The sequence below is a fragment of the Rhincodon typus genome, chromosome 29 (genome assembly GCF_021869965.1).
Source record: "Rhincodon typus isolate 14 chromosome 29, sRhiTyp1.1, whole genome shotgun sequence".
Taxonomy (NCBI): domain Eukaryota; kingdom Metazoa; phylum Chordata; class Chondrichthyes; order Orectolobiformes; family Rhincodontidae; genus Rhincodon; species Rhincodon typus.
Genome location: NC_063360.1, coordinates 19,481,280 through 19,501,549, shown reverse-complemented (window position 1 = coordinate 19,501,549; position 20,270 = coordinate 19,481,280). Strand labels below are relative to the sequence as shown.

General features: G+C 38.7%; 2 protein-coding genes across 13 annotated transcripts in view; one reads left to right on the top strand and one right to left on the bottom strand.

The window, feature by feature from the left end:
* Positions 1–20,270, top strand: part of LOC109938267 (RNA-binding protein MEX3B-like) — a 93,055-nt gene that overhangs the window by 5,683 nt on the left and 67,102 nt on the right. The window lies entirely within an intron of this gene.
* mbd3a (methyl-CpG binding domain protein 3a) overlaps positions 7,674–20,270 on the bottom strand; it is a 30,373-nt gene continuing 17,776 nt past the window's right edge. For 5 of the 12 annotated variants that reach the window (XM_048614280.1, XM_020514189.2, XM_020514186.2 and 2 more), the window contains 3 exons: positions 19,967–20,144; positions 10,447–10,607; positions 7,674–8,284 (listed from right to left, as the gene is read on the bottom strand). In XM_048614280.1, the coding sequence (XP_048470237.1) occupies positions 10,478–10,607; positions 19,967–20,144 (308 nt within the window). In that variant the 3' untranslated portion in view covers positions 7,674–8,284; positions 10,447–10,477. Of the gene's footprint in view, positions 8,285–10,269; positions 10,357–10,446; positions 10,608–19,966; positions 20,145–20,270 lie in introns of all 12 variants that reach the window. The other 7 variants (XR_007265172.1, XR_007265173.1, XR_007265174.1 and 4 more) reach the window with 3 other exon arrangements.

Below are 20,270 nucleotides of genomic sequence, written 5' to 3'. Positions count from 1 at the left end.
TTTTTGCCAGCCAAATGTATTGAGAAATGGAACAAAGGTGGATGAAAGGTGTTAAGATACTGATGAACAATGTTCTCATTGAATTGTGGATCATTTTAGAGGGGGGTGAATAGTTTATTACTTTTCCTATGTTGAAAAAAAATTAGCACTCTTGATATTCAGCAACATCAGATTCTGTCTGACACAAAGCAAGATTGCCACACCATATAATCTTACAGGTGTGATGGTGCCAATCTGATCCAGCCCACCTGTGCTGGTTCTTTCAAAGGACTATCCAATTAGTCACACTGCTCTTCTGTTTTCTCATAGGCCTGTAAATTTGATCTTTTCAAGCACTTCTAAACACATGTTTAAAGCTACCATTAAGTCTGGTTTCATTGCTGTCAGGAAGTACAAACCCCACCCCACTGCCTGGTTCTCATGCCAGTTATTTTAAACTCATATCCACCGGTTGACCTGTATGGCAGTGGAAACAGTATTTCTCTAACTCTATGAAAATTATTCATAATATAAAATATCTCTATTAAACCTTCATTGACACTTTTCTGCACTAAGAACACTCCTTACTTCTGCAGTCTCTACACATCAATGAGGTCCCAAATCCTTGGAAGCCCTTCCTAACGGGGTGGTGGTTAGAATCTGACACAACAATGACAGCTCCTTTGACAGCACCTTCCATACCCATGGCCTCTACCACCTAGGAGAACAAGGGCAACAGATACATTTTGGAACATATAACCTATAAATTCCCCTCCAGGCCACACAGTATTCTATGTTGGAACTATATGGCCATACCCTCACTATGGTGGGGCTAAAATTCCCTTTCATACCATTGAGGTTGTACCATACCACATGGACTGCAACAGTTCAAAAAGGGGTCTCACCATCCCTTTCTCAAGGGTAATTATGGGTAGGGAATAAGCACAACCGCTGAAAAGAATACAACAAAAATAGGGGCTTAACCAGTGATTTATGAAGACAAATTAATTTATTATTTATTGACTCTATGCCTTTATATTTGAAGCCTGGATCCCATGAGGTTTTTAATCAGCCTTTTTGACACTTTCAAAGATGTATGTATACCTCTGTGCATGTACACCCCCCTTTATCATTGCACCTCTACCCATGTTCCAAAATGTATCACTTTAAACTTCTCTGCATTAATTTCAGTATATTTGTCTCTTTAATTAGCTGATGTCAACCTGAAAAGACCATATGCACATCATCAACTGCTCTCTTTTCCTGTTAACCCTTTTATTGCACCCAATAGCTGAATCAAGTTTGTCAGACATGATTTGCCTTTTAAAAATGTGTACCAGCTATACAAAGAAATAAGAAATCAGAATCAATACTCTAATACAAAAACAGATTTTTTTTGTCATGCCAACATGCAAATAAAGGATGCTTTGTATTTGTACTACATTGAAAAATTTAAAGATGGACAGGTATTACATTTTCAGTGTCACAAAAATGCCTCAAAATAGAATTGTTATTATATAAATCTGTACCTACTGGGCTGGGTAAATATCCTTGCCTTGATTAGGCATCTCACTATCAGCAATAGTTGTAAAAATGCAAGTATCTTGAGCACTTGAAAAACTTGGACCACTAACATCTCGATGTTGTAAATAGTTAAAATGATTGTCATATTAACTCCCATTCATGTTGTGTCACAGTACATGCCAAAAAATCTGTCCTTTGGAAGAGTTAATTACTGTAAAATATGCATTTGTCCTTCTAAGTCAGGTATTAAAATTAGGATTTTAACATAGAAGCTAGCATAATGTCATAAACATAAGTAACTGCAATACATTCCAATTTAAGTTGTAAAATCAAGATGCATTTGGTGGCTTAGTCTTTATTAGTATTATTTTATAACATTCATTGCAGAATAAGGTTATGATGGATTATTCATGACATTTGGAGTGGTTCTAACTAGAGATGTAGACCAAAGCTTTATAAGAAAATCATGAGAACCATGGGATATACCTATGAACAACAACCTAAGCTCTGCATCTAGGCCAGCCGATCCTTGTGATTCCTGAATCGATTCTTACAATTACCCAAAAAGCCAAATTCGGTAATGACGTTAAAGCAGTAAAGAGATGTGACACATCAGCCAAACAGCCAGAAAAGCCATATGACCTCTCACAGTGGGAATGGTTTACTGGTCCCAGATCAGACAAACAAAGAGAATGCTGATCTACATGGTTGTTAGTGGTAGTCTCTTCTACTCCCTGAGCTAACAAAAACATTAGGCCAAGGCCAGCATGGACCCACTATGAAAAGTTATTTTCTGTCAAAGTGATTACTTCTTCTTTAGAACCTTATTTATATACCTTTGTGGCTAAGGGCTCAATGGTTACCTGATGTCAATCCCATATTCAATTGTCCATTACCATGGCAAAGATAATTAAGGTAATCGCTTCCCCTATTTAATGTCTACAATCATATTGCAGCTTATTGCTTGATATGACATCCTAATAAACAATTCATTTAAATATAGGTCATTAGAACCAGCATTATCAAGTTTAAGAATGTCTTGTTTCAGAGCTTGTAACAGAGTGATGTCCTTGATAGAAATATCAGGCCTATGCTGTGCTGCATTTGTCAGCTCAAAAGGCTGCTGTGGAATATTTCTTAATAAAGAAGAGAGAGCTGTATCTATAATATTCAATAAGATTATTACTAAAGTTATCATAGTTATTAATTACATGTTGTAAAGTATTTCTCAGTAACATCTAGGGATTGATGTCATAGTTGGGAGAGCTGTTCCAGAGAATTCAAGTAGCAGCTTGAGAGTTGTACTCCATTATGTTTATTGACCAACATCTTGATAATCTCCAATACCATTTGTGAATATGTCCTGTGCTGACTAGTGCAAGAGAAAAGCCAGAATTGGGGCACTGCCATGTACAGCTTAGGTGGCTCAGTATTGGGTGTTCACAACTTTTGACTGTAGGTGTCCCATGGTTTACAGTCAAATAGAGCAAAATAAACCTGCTGATTACAATCAGTTCTCTAAGTATTTCAAACTGAATCTTAATTCAAGGAAACACTACTGAAACCCAGGGTGCACAAAATATAACAGATGGCAGACTTCAATGTCCACAAATGCATTAGCATTACTAGGAATTAGCTGAGTCCTGAAGGACACAGTTGCTGGGCTTAATTTGGTGGGTATCTGGGGCTGCTGTGGCGCAGTGGTATCACCCCTACCTCTGAGTCTAAGTGCCCAAGTTCAACTCCCACCTCCTCTACGTGTGTCATGGCTTATCTGAACAGGTTGATTAAAAAACATCTAAAAGGTGAGTTGGAACGGTATGCCTTGCCAGGACCATGAAAGGCATGACCAGTACAGAAAGTCTGAAAACAAAGTCTCCCCTTTATGGAGGGAAAACTTTCAATGGTTAGGGTGGCACCTTTGCCATGCTTAATATTTGAATTATTGATTGTTGAGAAAGATGATATGCTTTCAAAAGACAATAACAAATGATTAAAATTATGATGTATAGCTGCTGTAACAAAATTAGAATATCCAAATGCAGAAGTTATATCCAGGAGTTCTCAGTGATAAACATTTTAATGAGTTTATATAACAATTTCTCATTAATTTCATGCCAACTTACTCAGTAGTTGCTGAGGGCCCTAAGAATGTCATATTCTCCCTAATTATTATAGAATTCTAACTACTTCATCTATAAGTAATTTTTTCTATTGGAATAATACTCATAGATCTATATAACATTTCACCAATCTACAGAGATTTAAAAAGTTGCAGCACAATGAGAAGATATTGCCATGGAAGTAAATATCAGAGAATGTAGTTTTCTCTTCTAGCTCTACAAAAGATACAAGACTACAGAGTGATCTCGCCTGCTTCAAACTAATACATAAACACAAATTAATGAACAAAAAGGTAAATATTCACGAGGTTCTATTTGGAAAATTGCATTTTCCATTACAAAAAAAAGGGAGTGTTGGTTTAAAAAAAAGTTGGCCTAGTTTTTAGATTTTTCTTGGTATTCAATGAAACTTTATTTTAATAGCATTCTTCCCAACAATGCACAAATCATGTTTACAGATGTAAAATCATTTTATTTGTACTAAATAAGGAAATTGTAACCTGAAATGGTAAAATCAGAATTGTAGAAGTATGTGAAAAATAAAGTTACTGGCTTTGGAATTAAGTTACACAAAACACGAGGTGCAGTAATTTCTGACAAAAATGAACACCAAGACACTATAATGACTGTATGACAAACTATTTTCTTTCGTGATAGACAAATTAAATAATTTCTGCAATGATTGAGTTTTTAAACTAGGTGCTTTTTCAACCTCTAACAATTTCTCCTAAAACATTCTTCCTTTACCCATCCTCTCTCGAAGTCAACGCTTGTTACGATGGTACCTCAAACTACTCCGAAATCTCAGTTTATTTGAGTTTAACAAGTGTAGGAATGAGTCAATCATTCACTGGTTAGCTTGATCCTGTCCTTTCCCAAATATTCACACAACTTTCAACAGGGCTTTCATTGTTCACTGCACAATGAGGCAAGCAACTTGTTGCCACAAAAGGTTTACCATAGTGGTTATCACTACAAAATTGGTATTTTCATTGACATATCCTTTTATATAGTCCTGCAACAATAATTTTCAATTGTTCCTTAATCAAATTTGATTAAGTATTTGAAAAGAATGTAAACTAATGCACAGAAAAAAAAAGATTATATCATAGTACAAAGATCTAGTTGAAAGATTAGCAATAAATCTGAATTTCTGCTGTAATTTCTATGAAAAATTGAATTAAATGATGTAAACATTCTGTAAATTTGTAATGTAGTGCACACTATACTTAATCACAATTTATCAGTTAGCTACAGAAAGCTCAACCGATATTACCCTCACTTACTCCTCACCTAAGACTACCAAGATCAGTTATTATTTTGATCCAACAGATTTTAAAAAAAGTGCAAATTATTATAAATTAGGCTGTATAGTGCAACATACACATTCAATAAACCGTGACGCCATTCTTTACCAAATTCGCTTCAAGTCAAATTTAGAAGGAAATATATTTTGCCATGGCATGATGTTTATGCTTTTTTTTTTAAAAGAAAAATTAATTTAGGGAATGTAGACTTTGCAGGCTTGGCCAGCATTTATTGGTCATCCCGAATTGCCCTTGGAATGTGGTGGCAAGGTACCCTTTTGAACTTGTGTATTTACTGTAGGTACACCCACAATTATTGAGGGATGGAGTTCCAGCATTTTTACCTAGCGACTCTGAAGGAATGGTGATATGTTCCCAAATGAAGGGAAACTTGCAGTCAGTGGTGTTTCCATGTATCTGCTGCTTGTCCTTCTTTATGGTGATGGTCATGGGTTTAGAAGGTACTAAGGAGTCTTAGTGAATTTCTGCAGTGCATCTCACAAGTGATACACATTGTTACCAGTGCATTGGTGGACAGAGCAAATGTTAGTGCATGTGGTGTTCAAGAATTTAACCTAATTCTCAGTCAGCATACTTCTCTGTGACAAGGGCCGGCAAGTTCTGAAGCTCCTACAAAATGATCCAGTAACATTAGTAAAACGATTCAAGTAGTAATTTCAATAATGCCATTAGCAAGGATCTGGGAATTCTATTTAAACCCCAATCATTGCGCAGCAATCTAATCAAGAGACAGGAAACTCTCCCAAAACTTACCTTAAATTTACAATAGTTGAATTAAATTATTTCAGGATTTTTTTGATCACTTTTCCATAGTAGTAAACGAATTAAAAGTGACAAGCTGGAACGTAGATCATTCATGGATAGGTATTTATTAGACGCATCTGCGGCAGGTCAAGGGGAACGTACATTCTCTCTTCCCTGATATGATTGGAGTTATGCTCTTATAGGAGTCACACTATGGAAATAACAATTTGGGTTAATCTGCTTATATTAGCAAAGGTTTAAATTGCTATCTACTCTAATTCTATCACATTTCCCTGCATCTTTTTATACTCACTCAGCCACTCCTAAAAGGTCTTCTTAGCAATTAGCCTATCAGCAGCAGAGCTTTTAGCAATTCATATGCTTATTCATCTAGACAATAATTGTGAAAATTAACAGATTCAATACTTCAGGGGTATTCTGAAAAAAAAAAGGCAAATCCAGTAAGAGAGCACTGGATGTCTAATCTGAAATTCAAATCCAAATCCATTAGTTAAACTCACATGTCCTTATTTGGGAATTACTAGTTTTCAACTAGTGGAAATGCCAATTTTGTTCGCAAATCTCAGATGTCAGCAACACAGCCTTGTATGCAGTCACAAAACACGAAAGCATAAACAAATTCTGTTCTCATCCACACAAGCACGGGTATCAAGTACCACAAGACTATAAGTACTCGAATAGCACTATGTGCTTCAGGAGGAAACAAAGGACACATTCAGAAATCAAACATCAGTACAATTGTGACCAGATAAACTATTAAGTGAAGGCTAGGCATTCAGAGGGAAGGAAGATCGGTGGCTAAATGACCATATAGGATTCACTCAGGGACGTTAAAGCAAGCTATTTGCTCAATGTTGCAAACTGGAAGATTTTAGCATGAAAAGAAAATATTACATGAAAAATCCTGAAATTTCATACAGCTTTAATTTACAGAACTGGTAGGTTGATAAGACAGGATGATTATTTCAGGTTAACGTCATCATTCAAGTTTTGGACCTGCATTAGATATACATGCAGCAATTTCAGTGGTGACTGTTGTAAGTGGTCCAAACATTTTGCATTCATTCAGGAATGTGCTTGAGGCGATGGGCTCATGCTCTGCTCCAGAGACCAGAGCATAAAATCTAGGCTGATTCTCCAGAGCTGTGTACTAGGAGAATGCTGTACTGTCAGAGGTGCACCTTTTAGATGTGATTTCACCGAGTGTATGTAAGTGCATGGCATTTTGAAGAGCAACAAGGGACCTTGCCCCAGAGTTCTGTTTAAACAACTTGAACAACTGATTAACTGGTCATTACCATTTTTCTGTTAGTGGATCCCTGCTGAACACATACCAGCTGCCAGGTTGTCTGCCTTAGTAAAAACTTGACTATTCTTGAAAAGTACTTAACGTTTGCAACTTAAGGTGGTGAAAGGCTATAAATGCTGGTCCACCTTTCCTGTAACTTAGGTTTGCAACAACAAAATACCCTTGTGGTCTAAACTGGATATCATCTTTTGCATACATTCTCATTTCATCTTTCCCAACGTTCACTCAAACACTTTGTGAAGTAAGTCAAGATACAAATTGTTAAGCTGTTTGCATTTCCAGACATGCAAATAAGAGCTATCAAATCTGGCCTTGATTTAAACTAACTGCAGAACTTGAGCACAAATGTCTGAATATTAGCTAGTCTAGTTTCAATACACGATCCATTAACTGTGGTCTTTGTTTCAGTGACCTTTTAAACCTAAGAGGCATTTTTAACACTTCAAATATTAACTCCCAAATATCTTCCAATAGATTAAAATGGGATTAAAAGAAATCCCAAACCATGATAACGGTTCATGGTCTTTTGTAATTGTGGGCTTGCAGCTGAATCCAAACAGAGATTACAGAAGTACAGTAAAATGATTCTATAATCTAATCTCACGGTGTATCAGCTCACTTGCAAAACATTACCAATAGAAAAAATTTAGTAAATAGATTTTATTAACAAGCTATTCCAGCTTTTACAGTTTGCTTTCACTACACATAATGTACACATACTGAAGGTGGGAAAGAATTGGAAACATGCATTATAAAACACTTTCAAAACAATTTTCCACAGAACGTGCATGAATGCAGTTTGCCTCATTACAGGATCAAGAATGCAATGGTCTAGAAACGCAACATACAAAACTAGAAATATTGGATTCATTCTCTGGTGCTCGTCAAAGATGTATGTATGCTTATTTCACGATTAAACCACAAACAAAAGAATATATCTACCAACAGACAACTTGCACATATCAAATTTTACAGTATTTTACATAGCTTTAAAAAATGTGAGCATATAAAAACAAACTTCAAGTTTAAAAATGATTACTGGCAATGGTCTACATGCCCATCACAATGACCGTTTCCATCTGACAAAAAGCACTTTTATTTTTAAACTGGAAAAGTAGTTCTACAAACATATTATAAACCAGTTTGGATGCAGAAATTCCAAATGATACAATTATTCAGTGATTCTCATCCTTATGAATATTTTCACTCATCTTTATGTCCACACTTCCCTGAAAAAATTGGATTCTAATAATCTCCTGTCAAGAAAACAAATGAAAATCATATTGCAGACAAAAGCATTACACACATTGCTGTGGACAAGCATCAAGCTTCTCTGCTAAGGCATTGAACAAGTTACCAGTTGTGAAATGACATACCTGTAACCTAGCTCAGGAGTGGTCTGTCCAAACTGAATATTTCCTGACTGATCTAGATTCAGACTTGGGTGTCAGATGTCTACAGGACAGTTATATGCCAATGCATTTTTTGGATACGAGTATATTCTACAACATATCTATAGAATGAGCACTTAACGTATGTTATCTCAAAATATTTCAAAATGCTTGACCAGAAACATTGCAAAATGGGTTCCCTGACTGCCCAAAAACATAAAACAGCAAACCATATTTGGCCTCAACAAATTACAAACTCACGTCAGAGGTAGAATAAAGTTCTCCAACAGCCTATAAATGTACAAAAACCTAGCAACTTAACATTGTGTCAGGTGCTCATTCATTTAAAAGGACATGTTAAAAATATGACACGACAAAATATAATGCATCTTATAAAAGACAGGCCAGTATGAAGGAGAACAATTTATTACAACTTTTTCTCCCTCTTGTTATCCCTATCCAATATAAACACTGTGGTACAGGGTGGTGCAGTTTCATTTTTCTGGATCCTGAAACCACCAACATACACTAGATGAGTGAATTTAATATATAAAAAAAAAATCACCCTTGTAAACTCAAACTTAAAACATTAGCAGTTAGAAAAGTAGCAAGACAGATTCAACCCCACATCAAAAGATGAGAGCTATGCTTTAGGTTACTGGATTATTCTTGGGCCATACATTTATATCAATTATGAAGAGATGAATGGGAATAACCATTTATATCTTACTGACGTTGTACAGTAAGACTTGTGGTATCAAGTGTGAACTGTCTGTGGGATGGGGTGGTGGTAGCGTGAAGGATGGTAAGGACATAAAACTAAACAACTAAGGCACCTATCATCTGGCAATTCGACTCTGGAGCTCATTGTCTTGGCCATAGTGCACAATCCAAACAAGAAGTCTGTACTCCATAGCTGCCACTGCAGCCCTTGGAGGTCATAACCCCAGTTACTCATTTTGGAAACCTCTGTTCTAAGTGTTAGCAAAATACATAGCATAATTCTCAAGTCAAGACTGAAAATATGAAACAGGGATGCCAGTACTGCTCAGTCCAAATGGAAATTGACCACACCAGGGCAGTCATCAGGACATAAGCTGAAAGGACCGAAACAGTGTTATTGCCTTAAGCCTTTCCTTCATGTTAGTATGTGAATGTTGAACTCACATCAAATCTACAAAAGGATGTTTGAATCTGCATACGTGGAAAGCAATGGAGAAACAGCCTTTTTGCTCCATCCTGACAATTACTTTAAGATGCTCTTAGATGTTAACTCTTCTGTTAAGCTGTTTGTGTTGAAGACCTTGCTGTAGTTCGAAAAAGGCGGCAAATAAAAAGCAGGAAAGCTATCTGACAGACTGAATTGCTGGGCCGTAGAGAATGGCTGTCTAGACATATATCTAGTCACTCTGTTTAGATAGTCTAATGTAGGTACTTGAGGAATTGGTGTGTCTGGCCATGTAGAAGACTATAAACCACATGCTTTATTAAAATTATCCTGACTAATTCTAGGCATTGTATGAAGAACAGGCAAGAAAGCCTGTGACATGCAGCAATTCAAACCCTTCATTTGGCCTGAAGTCAACATAGTGCAACTTGGCATGATGCAGCTAAATCTGTAACTCTTGTCAACTGAAACAGATATTGAGCAAGGAAAGACAGAGGGTAAGCAAACCATAAGAAACTGATTTTAAAAAATAACAATCAACTGTACTAATTCAGGAACAAAATTCGTAAATTGAAGGTATCTAATCATAAATTAGGTTGTAAATATAAAATTGTTAGATTCACCAAATGTATTCCAGGGTAGAGGAAACTTGTATGCAGCATGACATAATTTCATGTTATACCTGATAACAAGTGTGTAACTGGTTCTGTCAGCCATTATGTCGCTTTCCCAACCAACTTGATTCAACTCCACCAAGGAATGGAGAATGCTGAATGAAAATTGCATATTGTGATGCATGTGGTTGGTGGAAAAACAATAACATATTAACATATTAAATTCACAGGAATTGGATAAATACCAAGATTCTGCTCATCCTCAAGGTACCTTGGCTATACATCCTCTTCTTTGTCTTGTGCTATATCTGACTCCTTTCCAGATTCCTCAGCATGTGCTAGCATATCAGCCATCAGTGCCTCCTCCAACTTCTTCCGCACCTGTTGTACAAGTTCTTCTTGCTTTCTGCAATAAATACATGGGCACATTTTAAATAGTGGTATGTTCAGTTATTTCTTTTAATTCAAATAACTACTATACCAGCACAGACAAGTCTCAAATTGGTCTACCAGTGTCTATTTGTGGATTACATTCATTAATGTGGACCATGCAAGAATTTTGAAGGCATAGGGAGGCAACAACATAAAATCCACTAGATATCTTCTAACTAATATCACTCCCACATTTGCTTCATGAATGATTATTCATTTCCGGCTCCTTAATCCCCATTTCCACGTCTACCCAGTCGAATGTACTTCATCGAAATGATAAATGATTGATAGCAATAAGAGGTGAGGTGATGGCCTAGTGGTCTTATCGCTAGACTATTAATCCAGAGACCCTGATAATGTTCTGGGGACCTGGGTTTGAAACCTGCCATGGCAGATGGTGGAATTTGAAATCAATAAATATCTCAAAACCATTTTCAATTGTCAGAAAAATCCACTGATTTACTAACGTCCTTTAGGGAGGAATACTGTTGTCTTTACCTGGTCTAGCCTACGCGTGACTCCTGCCACACAGCAATGTAGTTGACACTTAAATTGCCCAGTGGTCAGTAGAGATGAGTAGTAAATCCTGGCTTGGCCAGTGACGCCCACATCCCATGAAGGAATTTTTTTTTGAAAAATGAACATGAAGACAGAAGGAAAGACAGGGCAAAAACTTCTATACACTGTAGCTGACCAAAGGATAAGAATCTTGGGTAGTATGTTTGCTGATCACCTTAATTTGAAACTGAGACAAGTCAGTGCACAGTAGGTATGTAACCTGTGCTTGCAATGATTTTAATTATTAAACTATTTTACATCTGTAGTGGCAGTGTTGTGGAGCAACACTTTTGTTTTGAACAAAGGCAAACCACCAATGACCTTTTAATGCAAGAAAATCAGTACACTTCCCTTATAGATGAAAAATCTAGACACCACTGCAACACCCATCAATATATAAACAAACAATCTGATCTTCAGTGAACAAGAGTAAAGTAAGCCTAGACTTTCATGGTCTGTTACAGTACGCAATTTTTGCATTCCTTGAGCTAGTTCTCAATGAGATGAATGCCCAAGAAAAATTGACATGAAAATTAACTCTGAACTCTCTATAGTACAAGCAGTAGTCTGGATTAGTGTATTATCCCACAGGGGATGGAAGAGGTGATCAATTAATTTGACTTTTCCATTTGACTATTAGTTGAATGAAATTCAAATTGTAGGTAGGATGAGTTTAGATAGTAATAGCAGAAGGGAAGGTAATTTTACTGCCGGTATAGGGGGGAAAAACCATGAGTAAAATTTAAAAACATCCAAATATTACTGAGACAGAAATTTGAATTTAAATACATCGAAAATTAAGTGATCACTTTTAAAAGGTTCAATTTAGAAATGTCAAATGTAATTTGAGAAGTGCTTGCAATTTAAGGTTCAAAATTGGATTCAGAATGTCTGTAGGCATTCTTCCAACAATGCTTGATATATGGGTGAATGGGAGATGGTAATCTGACATGACACTGATAAAAGTGCCAGGAAAAAGTTGGAATGCAGGTTTGTGCAGCTGCCAACAGAAGAATGGGAGGAATAAAACTAATGGCTTACAGGAACTGGCACCAATTGCAAGATTAAAAAGGAGAGGTAACAGTTTTGTCATCAGAACATTCTGAAGTGCAATACAGCCAATACAGTAATGTTCAAGTGTAGATATTTGTAATGTAGGTAACAGCAGCCATGCTGCATACAGGAAAGCTCCTAACAAACTTATAATTACTGGATTACATATTATAATACTGGATAGTTTGTTTTCAGTTCTATTGATTGTGGGATAAACATAGCTGGACATTAGAGATAACTGTCATTCTGTTAAATATTGCTAAAGGATGCTTTACATGTACTTGATTGTGTCAAGAGAACCTCATTAAATGTCTTATCCAAAAGACAGCATCCCTAAAAGTGTAACATTCCCTCATAGGGCCTGTTTGCCTTTCATTTCACAAGAAAGGTTGCCAAGACAGTGGAAGACGTATATTGTTTCGTTGCAAACATTACAAAGTTTGTAGTTAGAATCTGAAAATGCATTAAAGTCAAATCTAGAATATTTACTGTACAGTTTTTTTTATAGAATCTCTACAGCATGGAAACAGGCCCTTCAGCCCAACAAGTCCACACCGACCCTCAGAGCACCCCACCCAGAACCATCCCCCTATTCTAAGCATCCCTGAACACTACAGGCAATTTAGCATGGCCAATCCACCTAGCCAGCACATCTTTGGACTGTGGGAGGAAACCGGAGCACCTGGAAGAAATCCACACAGACACAGGGAGAATGTGCAAACTCCACATAGTTGCCCGAGGCTAGAATTGAACCCAGGGCCCTGGCTCTGTGAGGCAGCAGTGCTAACCACTAAGCCACCATGCCGCCCCAAATTTTGAATTATCATTAAAAACACTTACCTACCCAGATCACAAATAAAGTTCCAGGATTAGGCACATCTGCTGAGTCTGTCCTGCTGGTGAGACAGGACATATCCAGGCATGGTGATAGTCGTGTCTGGGATATTCTCTGTAAGCTATGATTGTGTGAATACTGCTACATCACGCAGTTGCTTGACTAGTCTGTGAGACAGCTCTCCCAATTGGGTTTGGCAAAGGATAGTGGGAGGACAAAATATTAATTCGGCAACAGTCGAAAGGTAGGCGAAGGCGTAGTGGTATTATCGCTAAACTATTAATCCAGAGACCCAGGTTCAAATCCTGCCACGGCAGATAGTGGAAGTGACTTCAAAAGTAAATTTTAAAAACCTGGAACTAAGAATCTGAGGATTAGAAAATGATTGTCCGAAAAAAACCCATCTCGTTCACTAATGTCATTCAGGGAAGGAAATCTGCCATTCTCACCTTGTCTGGCCTAAATGTGACTCCAATTGCAATGTGGTTGATTCTCAATTGCCCTCTGAAATGGCCTAGCAAGCCATTCAGTGTACCAATTGCTACGAAGTCTCAAAGAAATGAAAGTAGATGGATCACCTAGCATCGACCTAGGCACCAGAAAAGACAATGGCAGAAAGAGCTCTGTTGACCCTACAAAGTCCTCCTCACTAACATCTGGAGGCTAGTGCCAAAACTGGGAGAGCTGTCTCACAGACTAGTTAACCAACTGTCTGATATAGCCATATTCACAGAATCATACCTTACAGAGAATATCCCAGACACCCGCATCACCATCCCAGGATATGTCCTGTCTAACCGGCAGGACAGATCCAGCAGAGGTGGCGGCACAGTGGTATACAGTCAGAATGGTGTTGCCCTGGAAGTCTTCACATTGACTCTGGACCCCATTAAGTCTTATGGCTTCAAGTCAAAGATGGTCAAGGAAACCTCCTGCTGATTACCACGTACTGCCCTCCCTCGGCTGATGAAATCGGTACTCCTCCACGTTAAACACCATTTAGAGGAAGCACCAAGGATGGCAACCGCACAAAATGTGCTCTGGGTGGGGGATTTCAACGTCCACCACCAAAAGTGGCTTGGCAGCAGCGCTGCTGATTGAGCTGGTTGAGTCCTAAAGGACATAGCTGCTCGACTGGGTTTTTGGCAGGTGGTAAGGGAACCAACAAGAGGGAAAAACATACTTGACCTCAACTTTGGGGGATAGCAATAACTGCTGGCGCTGGAGTCTCAGAAAACAAAGTATGGAGCTGGAACACAACAGGCCAGGCAGCATCGGAGGAGCAGGAAAGTTGACATTTTGGGTTTGGACCCTTCCTCAGAATCTGACCCGAAATGTCAACTTTCCTCCTCCGATGCTGCCTGGCTTGCTGTGTTCCTCCAGCTCCATACTGTGTTGACCTCAACTGTACCCATCTGCCAGCTGCAGGTGCATCTGTCCATGACAGTATCGGTAAGAGCAACCACCGCACAGTCCTTGTGGAGACGAAGTACCGCCTTCACATTGAGAATAACCTCCATCATGTTGTGTGGCACTAAATCGCACAGACTTCGCACAGATGTAGCAATTCAAGTGTGGGCATCATGAGGTGTTGTGGGCCATTAACTGCAGCACAATCTGTAACCTTCGTGGCCCAGCATACCCACCACTTAACCATTACCATCAAGCCAGGGGATCAACCTTGGTTCAGTAGAGTGTGCAGGAGGGCATGCCAGGAGCAGTACCAGGCAAACAAAGATGAGGGGTCAACCTGGTGAAGTCACCAACAGGACCACATGCATGCCAAACAGCATGCTAAGGGCTAAGCAATTCCACAATAAATGGATCAGATCTAAGCTCTGCAGTCCTGCCACATCAAGTCGTGAATGGTGGTGGACGATTAAACAACTCACTGGGAGGCAGCTCCACAAATATCCCCATCCTCAATGATGGAAGAGCCCAGCACATTTGTGCAAAAGATAAAGCTGAAGCTTTCACATCAATCTTCAGCCAGAAGTGCCAACTGGATCATCCATCTCTGCCTCCTCCACTAGTTCCCCAGCATTACAGATACCAGTCTTCAGTCAATTTAATTCACACCACGTGATATCAAGAAACAGTTAGACGCACTGGATACTGCAAAGGCTACAGGCCCTGACAACATTCCACGAACAGTACTGAAGACTTGTGCTCCAGGACTTGCTGTTCCCCTAATCAAGCTGTTCCAGTATAGTTACAACACTAGCATCTAGCTGACAATGTGGAATATTGCTCAAGTACATCCTGTACATAAAAAGCAGGACAAATCCAACCTGGCCAATTACTGTTCCATCAATCTACTTTTGATCATCAGCAAAGTAATGGAACGGGTCATCAACAGTGCTATCAAGCAGCACTTGCTCAGCGAAGCCCAGTTTGGGTTCCACCAGGGCCACTCAGCTCCTGACCTCATTATAGCCTTAGTTCAAACATGGACAAAAGAGCTGAATTCCAGACGTGAGGTGAGAGTGACAGCCCGTGACATCAAGGCTGCTTTTGACTGAGTGTGGCATCAAGGAGCCCTAGCAAAATTGGAATCAATGGGTATCAGGGAGCAAACTCTCCAGCAGATGAAGGCATAACTAGAACGTAGGAAGATGGCTGTGGTTGTTGGAGGTCAATCATCTCAGCTCCAGGACATCTCTGCAGGAGTTCCTCAGGGTACTATCCTACGCCCAACCATCTTCAGCTGCTTCATCAATGACCTTCCCTCCATCATAAGGTCAGGAGTAGGGATGTTGCTGACGAATGCACAATGTTCAGCACCATTTGCGATGACTCAGACACTGATGCAGTCCGTGCCCAAATGCAACAAGATCTGGACAATATTCACTCTTGGGTTGACAAGTGTCAAGTAACATTTGTACCACACAAATGGCAGACTATGAGCATCACAAATAAGAAACAAACAATCTAACTACCACCCCATGATATTCAGTGGTGTTACCATCACTGAATCCCCCACTATCAACATCCTGGGAGTTATCATTGATCAGAAACTCAACTGGACTCACCACATAAACGTAGTGGCTACAACAGCAGATCAGAGGCTAGGAATACTGCAGCAAGTAACTCACCCGACTCCCAAAAGCCCATCCACCATCTCCAAGGCACAAGTCAGGAGTGTGATCGAATACTCCCCACTTGCCAGGATGACTGGAGCTCCAACAACACTCAAGACACTGGATACCATCCAGGACAAAGCAGACCACTTGATTGGCACTGTGTCCACTCCCTCCACCATCCACACTCAGTACACACTGCTGCTACTATCTACAAGATGCACTACAGAAATTCACCCAAGATCCTCAGAGAGCACATTCCAAACCCATGACCACTTCCACCTAGAAACACAAGGGCAGCACATACATGGGAACACCACCACCATAAAATTCCCCTCCAAGCCACTCACCATCCTGACTTGGAAAGATATCACCATTCCTTCATGGTTGCTGGGTTAAAATCCTGGAATTCCTTCCCTAATGGCATTGTGGATCATACCACTGCAGGTGGACTGCAGCGGTTCAAAAAGGCAGGTCACCACTATCTCAACGGCAACGGGGATGGGCTATAAATGCTGGCCCAACCAGCATTGCCCACATCCCACAAAATGAATAAATTTTTAAAAAGTTGACAGAATAGGTATCAGTTCTAATTAAAGAAAACATTAGTGGATAGGCTACCTGTGAGCATATACCCTCATGTGTCGAAAAAAATCAGAAGAGATGGCAAATATTAGCCGCAAATTTTTAGAAAAGCTCAACTGTATGAATTGTATTAGGAACAGGAAGTTAGCCAATGCAACATTCTTGTCCAATAAAAAAGAGATAAGCCAAGAAACTATAAACTGGTTACTCTAATGTTGGTACAGGCACTCTTTTGAAGCCATAATTCAAGTTCAAATTAGTTCAAAACAGATGTTAATGTCACTTAAGCTTAAAGACTGAATATCATGACTCAATATAGAGAAAATATATGATGCCATGTATATACAAAGTGCTGGAGAAACTCAGCACATCTGGGAGGATTGGTGCAGAGAGAAACAAAGTTGACACTTTGAACTGAGAGTGTTCTCTGACTCTCAGTCATAAAATGCTAGATAAATTTTTAATGTTGCTCAATCAAGGAAGTGGTTTACTTGAGGGGTTAACTTTTGCTCTCCGTTCACATAGACGACAGTTGGTTATAAAGGAGCCCAAATACATCTGACAAAACTAAGAAAGTTAACAAACAGAGATTGCAAGAAATATCAATACATTTGGCTTGTGGAATGGGTAAATAGGTGCCAAATGCAATTTAAAAAAGTGCAATGATCACATATACATTCAATGAAAGAATGTGGAAGTTTGAATGAACAGGTAACAAAGCGCTCAAATACTAACCTTTTCACAAAGTGCAAATGGTAAGGGCAATTTAATTTCAAGTTGTCACCAATAATCCAAATAGGGAATTGATTTGCTGCTACAGGAGTAGTGCAAACTATTGCTTCTTTTGTCATATGGTGCAAAACAGCACAATCACATTCCCATTTCTGACCTTATGAAGGAGGGAAAGTCATCTGTGAAGCAGCTATAAAATGGGTGAGCCAGGATTCTACTGAGGTCTTTTAGTGACATCTATGGCTGAGATGACTGACCACCAATAGGCATATCATTCTCTTTCTGCCAGATAGGACGGCAACTAGCAAAGACTTTCCCCCTGGTTTCTATGGGCCAGATTTTCTGGGTTGCCTTGATACTACACTCAAGTCAATTGCTGCCTTAATGTCAAGAGCAGTCATCTTCACTTCCTACTCTCAACTTCACCATTTCTGACCATGCTTCGGCCAAGGATGTAATGAGGTAAGAAACTCAGTGGGCTTGAAAGAGACCAAGCTGGTTTTTCTCAAGCCCACTGAACAGGTTATTGTTGAGTAAGTGCTGCTTGCTAGTTTGTGAAAATGCCCCACAGCAAATTCTTTAGGATTAAGTACGGTTTATTACTATAGTCAAAATCCAGGGAAATGGTCTGTGACACACATACACAAGCATCCAAAGAAAAGAAAGAGAAAAGCAGTGAGTGAAGTTACAAATTACCTAAAATCAAAAGACGAGATCAAAATCAGTTCACATGAATTAGAGATCAGTAAGCTAATAGTCAGTTAAAGTTCTTTCAGTTAGCTGTACATACAAGTCTCTTTCACAGGAACTCAGTCCGTCAAATTGCTGATGAAGATATAATAAATGAAACTTGGGAACTGATTCACTTTGTAGGCAATACATTGGTTACTTTCAAGAAACCAGGCTTTTCAGAAATATAAAGATCAAGAGACAGGTATTTGGCCAAGCCTGGTGCTGCTTACTCTTCTGGTGTTGCAAGCAGAGTGACAAAAGTCAGAGCAATATTATAAAAGGCAATGCAGACAAATCAGCAGTTTCAGTCTTGATCTTGGGGCTTCTGGTTGAGACAAACAGCTATACGCTGGATTTGAAGTGTCATCAAAAATCATTACATTTTGTAGCAACTAACTGCAGAGACATTCCACAAAAATCAAGCAATAATGGGTTTAGGAACTCTGTTGAGAACAGACTGTGCCAGATACCCCATCTACTAGTCCTTTGTGTTGGCCTGGCTGGAATTTCATAGAATGTAAGGAGTGCCACTTTCCAGGAATTGAGGAGTTAAGTTTTGATCCTAGTAATGACTAGAAATTTCTAGCAGTCAACTTGCTCAGGAAGCAGCATCTCCTTCCTGCTCTTTGGGCATTTCAACTCACTATTCATCTCCAATCACTCATGGCACAAAAAACAAACATTCTGTGAAGAAGGACGTGTACTTGTGTCACATGTGAAGAATATGTAATATTCAAATCAAGATGATCCTATAAAGTATGTAATTTTTGCTTTCACAGATCAGCAACAGCAAATCAAACTTGTAAGATTTGTTATGCTGGGAGATGACTGTGTAGGGAAAAATGAAAGACAATGCTCCTAGCAAAAGAACTCAGCAACTATCGCCATTGAATTTTCAAAAGTATTGCTGTGTTTGCAACTAAATCTGGAAATTTTGGCAAGTGAATGAATAGGACTTATAGTTCAGCTGTGGAATGGTTAGCAAAATCTTCAATCTCTACTCTACAAAGTAATGACTATACACAGTAGACTGAATTAGTGTGTCGAGGGTCCTAGAATCCAAGAAAACAAACAACCCCAAAGTATTGAAAGTCAGTATGCCACAAACTTGCATTTTAATCAATTCTGCATGCCAAACTAATGTTAATAGTGTCAATACTTGCATGAAGCAGGTCATCTTCCAATGATTCAGACTGTAAAGTATGAAAAACTGAGGTAACAGCAAAAATCCAAACATAATTTGATTTTAAATCAAAGTTAAATGCTGAAGATACTCCTGTATCTGAAAGAGCATCATGAGCTAGAACTAAACAATTTAGACGAATGAAAAATATTTCCCATTTGGAGCTATTATTTTGCCTACTTGATGCCCAGTGGGAGCTAACCAATACATTTATAACTGAAGACATGACCTCCCGATGTAGCAACCAGAAATAATCAATGCCCAAAAACAGAAATTCCTGGAAAAACTCAGATCTGGCATCTGTGGAGAGAAAACAGTTAACTTTTCAAGGTCCAGTGACCATTCTTCAGAACTTAATCACAATGCCTTCAGGTTTAAATTTATTAGATTCCAAATGAAATATTAAATTTTGCCTTCAACGGGATCCTGGTTTCTGCTTACTGCCAAACAAAACAAAGAAAAATTAATTTCCAAACTAACAGCAAATATTCAAATGCTGTTACAGTTCACAACACTTCTAGTTTAACAGCGTAGCTCAAGTAATGCTAAGAAGCCAGTATAATTAATGCTCCTACCTAATGTCCTCATCAGTGACCATGAAAGCTTTGCAGAGAGGTTGGGAGGTATTCAGCCATACACCAGGATTCTTTTCTACTGCTGCAGAGAGTTGTCCAGTAATAGGATTGGAACTAGTGTGTAAAGCACTCGCTATAGCAGACAACAAAGTTTCATCTGTGCATCCTGGCCCCACGCCTGTAAAAGAAAATATGCAAATTTCTATTACTAATCACAATTTGCTCATGAATTCCCTTTTAAAAGGTTGTATGATACCTACTTAAGTGATATTCTAGTTTAGATGACTTCAAAAATTCAAAAACA